The sequence below is a fragment of the Suricata suricatta genome, chromosome 12, assembly GCF_006229205.1.
Source record: "Suricata suricatta isolate VVHF042 chromosome 12, meerkat_22Aug2017_6uvM2_HiC, whole genome shotgun sequence".
In the NCBI taxonomy this organism is placed as follows: domain Eukaryota; kingdom Metazoa; phylum Chordata; class Mammalia; order Carnivora; family Herpestidae; genus Suricata; species Suricata suricatta.
In genome coordinates this window covers 2,048,009-2,058,565 of record NC_043711.1, presented here as the reverse complement: position 1 = coordinate 2,058,565, position 10,557 = coordinate 2,048,009, and the positions used below count along the sequence as shown (strand labels likewise).

General features: G+C 61.3%; 1 protein-coding gene across 1 annotated transcript; it reads left to right on the top strand.

The window, feature by feature from the left end:
• Window positions 1-322: 322 nt before the first annotated feature.
• On the top strand, window positions 323-7,465 carry TLE5 (TLE family member 5, transcriptional modulator). Its single transcript, XM_029915891.1, has 6 exons — window positions 323-753; window positions 3,075-3,138; window positions 4,372-4,416; window positions 4,927-4,989; window positions 6,176-6,250; window positions 6,334-7,465. The coding sequence occupies exons 1-6, from the start codon at window positions 338-340 to the stop codon at window positions 6,553-6,555; spliced, it is 885 nt and encodes a 294-aa protein (XP_029771751.1). The 5' UTR covers window positions 323-337; the 3' UTR covers window positions 6,556-7,465.
• The last annotated feature ends 3,092 nt before the right edge of the window (window positions 7,466-10,557 follow it).

Sequence of the window (10,557 nt, the reverse complement as noted above, 5' to 3'; positions counted from 1 at the left end):
CCCCCCCCCCCCCCCCCAAGCCAGGCAGGGCCTCGGAGCGGCCTTGGCCTAGGGCCTGGGGCTCCCCAGGAGCCCCACCGGGCACCTCTAACACCGGGGCGCCTTTTGGGGCCTACGAGTGGGGGGAGATCCGAGGCGCACCCCTCCCGGAAGAGCGCGGCCGGGAGGGAGGGTGCTCGGAATCTGGAGAGGAGGGCCCCCCCGCGGGCGATTTCGGGCGCTCGGAGAGGCCCCTTCCCCAAGGGGGCTTTTCAGGGAGACCTTGCTCCCCCACCAACTTGGGGAGGGGCACTCTAGACGCGTTCTTCCCCCACGCGGAGGCAGTTGGGGCTCTCGGATGTGCACCCTCCTCCGGCGCTTTGGAGGGGCGGTAGAGGGCGCGCGCTGCCCCCCATCAAGGGCGGACCTTAAAACGCACCCCCACAGCCTGGGGGTGGCGGGGAACGAGGTGGCTCGGGCGCACCCACCCCCTCGCCTTCCCCAGGGAGAGGCGGGGGCAGGAAGCGAGGGCGGGGGCCGCGCCAGGGGCTGTAAACACGGGCCCGGGAAGTGGGGCGAGGGGGGGTGCGCTGCAGCCGCGCCGGCCAGCCGCTGCCTGGGGGTGGGGGGGGAATCGCCCCGCCTGGCCCTGACCCGAGCCGCCCCCACCCCGCAGGGCTCCTCTCACCTACCCCAGCAACTCAAATTCACCACCTCCGACTCCTGCGACCGGATCAAAGATGAGTTTCAGCTGCTGCAGGCTCAGTACCACAGGTGAGCTGGGAGCCAGGGGCCCTGCAGGGGGGATGGTGGACCCCCCCCAGGCCGAGAGGGGCGGTTGTGGCCCCTGCTGTATACATATACTTGAAAAAAATGTAGGTGGAGAGTGACCTTGTAGGTGGTAGGCGTTGTCGTGAGCACTTTTCCCGTGTTAAACTGGTCTAGACATCAAGACGGCCCATTTCACAGGTAAGAACACAGAGGCACCAAAGGCTAGATTATTTGCCTAGAGACTCAGCAATCTGTGTGGCTTCAGAGCCTCTCTCCCCACCCCCACCCCAATCCCCCAGTGGGTAAAAGACCTCCCAAGAAGTTGGGGGATGGACCCTCCACCTCCCCACCCCTACATTCTGTAGCCTGTTAGATCTCTCTCTGCTTAGTTTTGGAGAAAGAGTCCCTGGTGTCCTGCAGATGCCCCAAGGTGGTTCTTTCTCCTGGATTTAATCTGACGTTGTCAAGGGCTGGCCAAGTGCAGGACCTACGGGGAAGGAACTGGTACTGTCTCCGTCTTACACTTAAAGAAATTTCAGCTCCGAGAGGTCAGAGATTTTCGGGGAATGCACAGCGAGGAAGTGGCACACGGAAACCTGCAAAGAACGAGAGGCCTCAGGGCTGTGTTCTGCAGGGAAGGCCTTGCCTGGGGACCCGAAGGGGCTCTTGGGTCACGAATCCCAGCGAGGCCTTGGGCTCTTCTCTCTGGACCTCAGTTTACCCCCACAGAAGTGATCTAAGAAGCAAGGAAACAGTGAGATGCAGGTATATAGATATATTTACAAAAATCTCAGCTTTTGAGGGTACTTTCCATGCCCCTCTTGTGCTAAATACTGAGCCTACATCCTCTTGTTTAATTTTCCCCCATTGTCCTGCTGCTGTGCTCATTTTACAGATGAGGAAACTGAGGCACAGGCAGTTGAAGGGCAGACCCCAGGAATTTGTCCCGTCCCCTGATGTGGAGTTTAGGGGCTTGGCTTGGCAGGTCTGGCTCTTCTGAGCCCCTCCAGGGGGTCCTTCCCTCCCTGCCTGGCCCATGGCCATGACCACTGGGCCTGGTCCACTCCCAGATGGGAGGTCACAGGACGGTCACGGTGCCGTGTGGCCTCAGGTGAGCCGGACGCCCTCTCTAAACTTTGGACTCTCCATCCGCTGGACCTGGGTTCCTCGCTGTACAATGAGGGGCCCTCCCGTGTTGGGGGCACACACGGGATCTACCCAATCTTCAAGAAGGTCCGGAAATTCAGAGTTTGGGGTGACATTGCCTGTTTCAACAAATAGTGTTTTCCAAGAAAACGAGAGAAAACAAGCTCACGGGGACCACAGCGTCACAAAGGTGGCTTGTCTCTGAGCCTGGATGTGCCTGCTAGTCAGTTTGGCGGAGAGGGACACTGGGCCCCTGGGGTGACCATAGGATCGGCACGCATTTATTGGATGCTAACCGTGTAACAGGAGCTGTTCTAGAAGCTTCCCTTGTCTTAACCCGTTTCATTCTCCCCACCCCACCTGGGAGGCAGGCACTTAGCAGATGCAGAGACCGAGGCCCAGAGGGGTGGAGGGGATTGCCCAGAGTCACACAGCATCCAGGAGGCAGGGCTGAACTTGGAATCCAGTGGGCCTGGCTTGTGTGGGCCAGGCCGTCTGCTTTCTACCTCTTTCTGTGTCCCCCTCGTTAGGGCTGGGCTTTGAGACCTGCACTCCACGCATCCTTGCTGGGTGGGGGTCGGGGCACCTGAAAGAGGCCAGGGACTCCCGTCTCTGTCACCCACCGGTGGAATTTTAACCCCCTAGTGAAATCCGGGCTTCCAAGAGGGGCCTGGCCACTGCCCTTGGAGTCCTTGGTGAGTCCACCCCAGATCCTGCCAGCCAGCCCTGCACCCTCTCTGCCCTTATTATGGTTTCTATTCCTTCCTCTCTGGAAGGAACAGAACAGTCCCAGTGACCGGGACCGTGGCCTCTGAAGCCAGCTTGCTGGCTGTGTGACCTTGAGCCACTTACTCAGCCTCTCTGGGCATCCGTTGCATCATCCGTGGCACGCGGTAACACTGATAACTCCTGACGTCATCGAGTTTCTGGACAGGGAGAAGTGTCTTGAGTCGCTGGAGGCCCGGGGTCCGTGCGCCTGTGATCTGGGTTGTCACCCACTACTTTCTCTGCCGCCGGGTCTGCAGGGCTGTTTTCCTGATCCTCATTTTACAGTCAGGGAGCTGAGGCACCCCTGTGCCGGCTCCACAGATGCCCCCCCTCCACCAAAGTTCTGGGCTCCCCTGCAGGGGGGGGACCTCAGCCCGGCCCCTCGCCCCTCCCCTCTTGCTCTTTTGCAGCCTGAAGCTCGAATGTGACAAGCTGGCCAGTGAGAAGTCAGAGATGCAGCGTCACTACGTGATGGTAAGCTGGCCCTGCGGGGGCGGGCGGGGGCAGGCAGGGGTGAGTGGGGCGGCCCAGACCCTCCCGCTCCGCCCCCAGCAGCTGCCCGACCCTGCAGCACGCAGGAGGCTTCAGGGTCTGCTCTGCATTCAGTGGCCCCCGGGGCCTGGCCGAGGCCGCCTTGCTGGCCTGGCCGGCCGCCCAGGCGGCGGCCGAGGTGCCAAGCCACCGGGTTGCAGCCCAGGCCTGCCAGGTCCCCCCCCTCCCCCCCACGCCGCGTCCTTGGCAGCGAGGAGGAGGCGGTCGCTGTGAGAGCCAGGAGCTGGAAGCCAGGAGCTGACGTGGGGGGGGGCGGCTGGCTGGCTCCCTCCCTGCCCCACAGTTCCCCACAGCCCGCCCGGCGCTTAACCCCTCGTGGCCCAGGCTTCAGAAGGAGGACTGGGCGGGGGGAGGGGGCAGGGAGCTGACATCCTTTGAGGTCCGAGGGAGGGAAGGGGTTACACTGCAGACCCTGCCTGGGCACATACTTGCTGTGGTCCACATCCGCCAGTGGCAGTTTCTACATCTAAACCCCCTGCATTGGGCCAGCCCAGAGCCCAGGCCACCCGGGAGGCAGGGCCAGGCACTTACCCTCCGGCCCCAGCGGGCCGGGGCCAAGAGAGGGACCCAGGACTGGGGGGTGCAGATTTTAGGGAGGGGCACATTGTCTGGGGAAGGCCGTGTGGAGAGGGGCATCGCAGCTCAGGTCTTGAAGAATGAGTAGGAGCTTTCTAGGCGGAGACGAAGAAGCCGCACAAAGTCCTGGGAATGAACTTGGCTTCCCCGCCCCACCTCCCAGGGATGATGGGGAGCTATGAGGGGCTTTAGAGCAGGGGAGGAGGGCAGGGTCAGATCTGGGCCGTGAGGAGGGGGCCCAGCAGGCTTTGTTTATCCTGATTATTTATACCCAGGAAGGCAGACTTCCCTGGAGGCCTGGGCCACCCGCCTACAAGACACATAAAGATAAAAGATTAGGAGCCTTGGAATGTACGGGCCTGGAGAGGGGCTGGATGATTCTTCCAGAACCCGGGGGGGGGGGGGGGGGGGGGGGGGCGGCAGGCAGGCCCGCAAGGCTGGAGCCCCACGCAGCCCCACCAGACGCCTGGGCCCCTGCTTGGGGTCTGGCTGCCCCCCACCTGCTCTCCGGGCTCCCTCTCTTGCCTGTCGAGCCCCCATCCTTTGCCCACCCCCATCTCTCTCTCCCCCCCCCCACAGTACTACGAGATGTCCTACGGCTTGAACATCGAGATGCACAAGCAGGTACGCCCCCTCCCGGAACCCCCAGGCAGGTGGGCCCCGCCCCTTGGCCACGTGCCAAGTCTGCCCTTTATCCAGTTCCCTTCCAAGCCCTTCCCTCTGGGAGGTTCAGCTCCCTAAGGGGGAGGGGCAGAGTCTTTCCCCCAACCTGCCACCCCCCGCATGGACCCCCGCTTTATAATAAAGGGGGAGAGTGACAGGCCAGCACACTGTGGACCCCCAGGTTGCCCCTGCCCGGCAGCCACGCCCCGGGGAGGGATGTCATAGCAGTAAGGATGCTGGCTGTCCCCCCCCCCCCCACACACACACAGCAGGCGCTACCACCCGGGCGCTGGCCATCCTCTCGGGGCCGCCCAGACCCCAGCCCGCCTCAGGTCCCACCCCTACTGCTGACCGGGTGCCCCCGCAGCCCCGAGGTGTTGATCTGACCCTGGGCCCAGCCGGCCGCTTCCCTAGAACCTGAGGGCCTCCCGGGCGGGTCTGCACCTGCCCTGAACCCGCCCTGCCTTCCAGGCGGAGATAGTCAAGAGGCTGAATGGGATCTGTGCCCAGGTCCTCCCCTACCTTTCCCAAGAGGTGAGTGACCCCCCCCCCCCCGCAAGGGCTGCCGGGAGGAGGGGTAGCAGACCCTGAGCTTGCCCCAGGCCCAGCCCCTGCAGAAGAATCCCCAGGCGGAGAAACCCCAGGGGTACAGGGTGCTGGAGGGAGGGGCCTCACCCTGCTGCGAGTCCGCAGCTTCAGGGGGTCATTTCCCGGGTACAAATGTCACATGGGCCGAGGGCCGCACCCACCCTCCTGCGCCGCCTCAGGCCGGGGCACCAGGCGCGGGGGGGCGCTCCGCACACGCCCGCAGGCGTGCACACAGACACGCTCAGACGCGACACAGATACACGCACGCAGAGGCCCGCGTGTGCAGACATGGGAGACGCACAGATGGACACGCAAACACACCCTGCGGGGGCGGCACCAGGCTCTCCCTTCTGCTGCGCGAGATTCTTACAGCTCGGCGTGAGACCCGCCCCACACTCCCCGCCCGGCCATTCCTGCTCTGCCAGGGTTTCCTGCGAGAATTCATTTCCTCTTTAAGCCCTGACTATCTTGGGGCCCTTCGGGGAATCTGCATGCCTCACCGACAGTTCCAGAAGGACACTGTGGAAACCCCAGAGAAAGGGGTCCTTGGGCCCCTGAAGACCTAGACTTGTGCTTTCCTTTCATGATGGGCTCCCTGGTACGCAAGGCAGAAAGGGAGATTGACGGATTTTAGCACCTGATGGCAGGAGAGAGGGGTGTGCAGGGAGTGCAGGTGTGTGTGGGGAGGTGCGGATTGCTCTGGGGAGGGTTTTCCCTGAGCCTGGACTCCTACCCCACACTGCCAGAATCCACTGGGCCTTGCCCAGCTGTGGAGGGACAGGAGCTCGGATTAGCAGATGTCACACCACACTGAGCTTTTAGGATCAAGACTTCCCAGTGCAGTTGGCCAGGTTGTGCACTGTACATCTACTCCTTTGCACATGGCACGATCCAGGGTTTCTCTAAGACTCACCCAATGGTGTTTTCTTAAGTATTTGGCACCAAGTGAGGCTTGGTAAACAGAAGGGGCTGGCGGGGAGGGGTTTTCTGGCCCGTGTGGAAAGCCATGGGGGGGGGGTGGCGCTAATAGCCTGGATGGGAGAGTGGCTTCTCTTGGGCTTTGTGCCTCAGAGCCCCGGCCGAGATCAGGGCACAGCACCCGCTCCTCTCTGCCCCCCACCCCCCCTTCCAGCACCAACAGCAGGTCCTGGGAGCCATTGAGAGAGCGAAGCAGGTCACTGCTCCTGAGCTGAACTCCATCATCCGGGTACGTGTGGGTCCTGGGCGGGCTGGGGGGCCGGCGGGCGGCCCGGCAGCTCATGCCGCCCTCTCGCCCTCTCTGCCCTGTAGCAACAGCTCCAGGCCCACCAGCTGTCCCAGCTGCAGGCCCTGGCCCTGCCCCTGACCCCGCTGCCCGTGGGGCTGCAGCCGCCCGCGCTGCCGGCCGTCAGTGCGGGCACCGGCCTGCTCTCGCTGTCCGCGCTGGGCTCGCAGGCCCACCTCTCCAAGGAAGACAAGAACGGGCACGACGGTGACACCCACCAGGAGGACGACGGCGAGAAGTCGGATTAGGGGGCGCGGGACGGGAGGGTGGGGGACAGAGGGGACACGACACGACCTGACACGGAAGAGAGGGATAGCGCAAGACACAGCATAGCTCGGGATTGGCTGAAGTCCGAAGTATTTATGGCCGCTGGCTGCTGGGGCCCCAGCCCTGCCTGTGCGCCGCCCCTAGCTTCGCTCACACCCCCGGCCTCCCTCCTCCTCCCCCCCCCTTCCTCCGCCCCCACCCCTGCAGCCCGAGTGGGTGAACACCCGCTTCACCCCGCTCGTCCACACAGGAGGCAAGCTGAGGCCTGGAGGCACAAACGGGAAGCCAGGTCAGAGGAGAGCAAAGCCTCCAGGAGCCCCGCACCGAACCCCTGCACTTCCCCAACCGCACATGCGCACCTGAGGCCGCCCGCCGGGCCCCTCGGGGCGCGCCCCCCAGCCTCTCACCCTGGCACTTGCATGCAGACACCACGCTAGCTGCCCCTTCCCGCCCTGGGCACCTCCGCCCTCCCCCTCCCTCCCCTCCCCTGCGGGTTCCGGAGCCCATGCCCACCTGTCTTCGCCCCTCTGCGAGAGAGGGGGCAGGGAGAGTGAGCTTAGCCAGGAGCAGGGGGAGGGGGGGCGGGCGTCGCACAATTCCCTTTCTCCCCTTCCCGAATAAAGATGAGGGTACTCAAGTTGTCTTGGTTTTTATTTTATTTTTTTTCTTTTTCCAGTATACTAGCTTGTCTTTTAAGAAAAGGGATATTAAAAAAAAAGACAAAAATGTTAAAAAAAAAAAACCAAGCAACACCCACACCTGTGTGTGTATATAGCCTTTTAGACTGTCAGCTTTTGTTGTGCTCAGTCGTCTGATCGCTGCCGAGAAGTGACAATGCTGTGTTGAGGGTGGGCTTAGCTGTGCCTTTCAAATAAAGATGTGAGAAGGTTGGTCGCCTTGTTCCTGCCTCTGTGTTGTGGGCTGCTGCGGGCCCCCCTTCCCAGGGGAGGAGGGGACTTCCTCACGGCTGAGCTCCTGCGTGTGGGGACGGGATGGCCGGAGGCCCCGTGAGTCCAGCTCGTCGCTGGAAGTCTGTTGCGTGAACATGATGCATAGACCAGAGAGGGGCAGCAGGGGGTCCAGGTCACACAGCCAGCGCAGGTGCTGGAGGTGGTGCTGGTCTCTGATCTCCGGGCCAGAGGGCGCCTAAGTGGCATTCTTTTCCCTTAGAGACAGAAGATCCTTCCAGACTGCGGATCAACCCCCACCGCACACACCTAGACCCTTTTTCCAGAGCTGAGACACAGGTCCCCAGCTGAACCTGACCGCCCCAGGACCTCTAGAAGGTCCTCCTGCCACCCCCGAGCTGGGTCACCTGGGAGAGCCAGGCTGCCCACCCAAGATGTGGGGGAAGGCCGGGAGGGGGCAGCCAAGGGCTGCTCGGGCCTAGAACTCCCACCCTCAGGGACCTGGGCGCCCAGAGGGCTTTTAAAGGCCAAGAAGTTCTCACCTGCCCCTCATCCGGTGGCTTCCCATGGGGGGGAAGGGCAGGGGGGACGGTGGAGTGGGGACAGGGACTGAGTGGTGGCGCCAGCCTCCTACCGGGCCTCACCCCTCTGCCGCTGCAGGCTCACCTCTAACACCAGTGTCATGGGGTCACTCCCCGCCCAACGTTTTTCCTTGCGTTAAAACCCCAAACCCCGGGCACCTGGGGGCTCAGTGGGTGAACCTTCAGGCTTCAGCTCAAGTCATGATCTCGGGGTTCCTAAGGTGGAGCCCTGCATGGGCTCCTCAGTGACATCGCAGAACCTGCTTGGAATTCTCTCCCTCTCTCTCTGCTCCGCCCCTCCTCATGCATAGGCTCCCTCTCAAAAATAAATAAACATTTAAAAAACCCAAACATGAATACTGAGTGATTCCATTTACATAACCAAAATCCAGAGGGGCGTGGGTGGCTCAGTGGGTTAAGCTTAAGCCTCAGACGGACTTGACCTTGGCTCAGGTCATGATCTCACGGTTCGTGGGTTTGCGCCCCGTGTCAGGCTCTGTGCTGACAGCTCAGAGCCTGGAGCCTGCTTCGGATTCGGTATCTCCTTCTCTCTCTGACCCTCCCCTGCTCACGCTGTCTCTTTCTGTCTGTCTAAAATAAAAATTAAAAAAACATTAAAAATTTTTAAATAAAATAAATAAAATATAAAGACATAAAAAATAGTAATAAAAAACTAAAATCCAGCCCAAGTGACCTGTACGGTCGGCTGTCGTGGGCCTATCCCACAGGAGAGGGGGAGGGGCAGGAGGGCACGAGGGGGAGGGGCCTCTGCCACCGCTGCTCATGTTTCATTTCTCAACTTTGGGAGTGGATTACACGTGTGTGTTCGCTCTGTAATAATTCATCAGTGTGTTCGCTCACCACCTGTGCGCCCTTTTGTGTTACGTTCCACAATTTTAAAAAATCATAAAATAAAAAATAGATTTGTGGCCTCCGTGGGGGCCGGGTCTGCTCCCCACCCCTGCACTGCCTCTTCCGCAGGCAGCAGCCAGGTTGAAACGTCTCACCATCCCTTGCCCAGAGGCCTTTGCACGTGTTGTTCCCTCTGTCTGGAACAGTGTTCTCTCTCTCTCTCTCTCCTTTTCCCCCTCCCCAGGGTTTTAATCCTCCAAGACTTCCAGATGACACTTTACTTTTTTTTTTTAACGTTTATTTGGTTTTGAGAAACCGAGGAGAGAGACAGAATGTGAGCAGGAGAGGGGCAGAGAGAGAGGGAGATACCGAATCCGAAGCAGCTCCTCCAGGCTCCCAGCTGTCAGCACAGAGCCTGATGCAGGGCTCGAACCCACAAACTGTGACATCATGACCTGAACTGAAGTCGGAAGCTTAACTGACTGACCCCCAAGGCTCTCCCAGATGACACTTTTCTTAGGTCTTCCCAGGACCATCCCCTAGAACAGGATCCTGCGGCCCCTCCACCCAGGGCCTGCAGGGAGCGACAGGTGCCATTAATGTCACTTGTTGGTTCCAGGCATTCAGTTTCTCGCCTCGATTTAAATCCTGGCTCTGCCTCCATAGCTGGGCAGTCCAGACAAGTGGTTCCTCCCGTCTGGACCTTGGCTTCCCTGTCTGTAAAATGGGTATAATCTCACTACACCCCCTTGATATGAAGATCATATTATTTAATCAGGGGAGATGCTTACAGCACAGCCTGGCACATTCCTTCCTTCACTGCGACCTACTCTGAGCCCCAGGGAGGCAGAAGACAGACATTCCTGCCCTCTGGCTGGAACAGATAACCAGGAAAATACAAAACGTGTCAGCACGCGTGTTGATAAAGAGCCAGGCAAAGGGGGGCTGGGAGCGTGGCTGCATTTTTTAAATTTGCACATAGAAGCAACTCGATAAAAGCCCTTCACTGAGGGCAGACCTGGGGGTGCAGCGTTTCGGACCCTGACCAGCGATCTGAGGCAAGCCAAGTCATTGTCCGATCTCCGTTTCTGGGAATCTGCTCCCGAGATTTAGCAGGAAGCCTGCGAGGGCTCACAAGCTGTCAGCTGGTGTTATTACTGATGCTGCTGGCAGATGACGGGCTCCGTGGGGGGGCGGGGGGCTCACAAATCCGACCCCCAACCCACCGGTCTTCTCCGGAGAAGGGGGCGCCCTGCCCAGCCACGGAGGATCTGTGACCTCGGGGGTCTCCCTCTGGGCGTCGGAGCCTCCCCCCTATCCCTTGGGGAGGGGTCCGGGGGCCCCCGGTGGGGGAGGCTGACGAGGAGGTCCTGGGGGTGCGCGAGCGCGGCGCCCGGCCCCCTCCCCGCCGCGGCCTCCCGCCGGCGCCCTCGGCTAATTGATCCGCTAATGGGCCCCGCGCCGCGGCCGCGCCTAATGAGGCGGGAGGAGGGGGCGGAGGGGGCGGCGGGGAGAGTGCAGGGGAGGGGGTTAGGGAAAGCGGAGAGGAGCGGAGGAGGAGGGGGCTGCGGGGAGAGTGAAGGGGAGGTGGGAAGAGGGAGGGGAGGAGGAGGAGGCAGTGGGAGAGTGCAGCGGGGTTGGG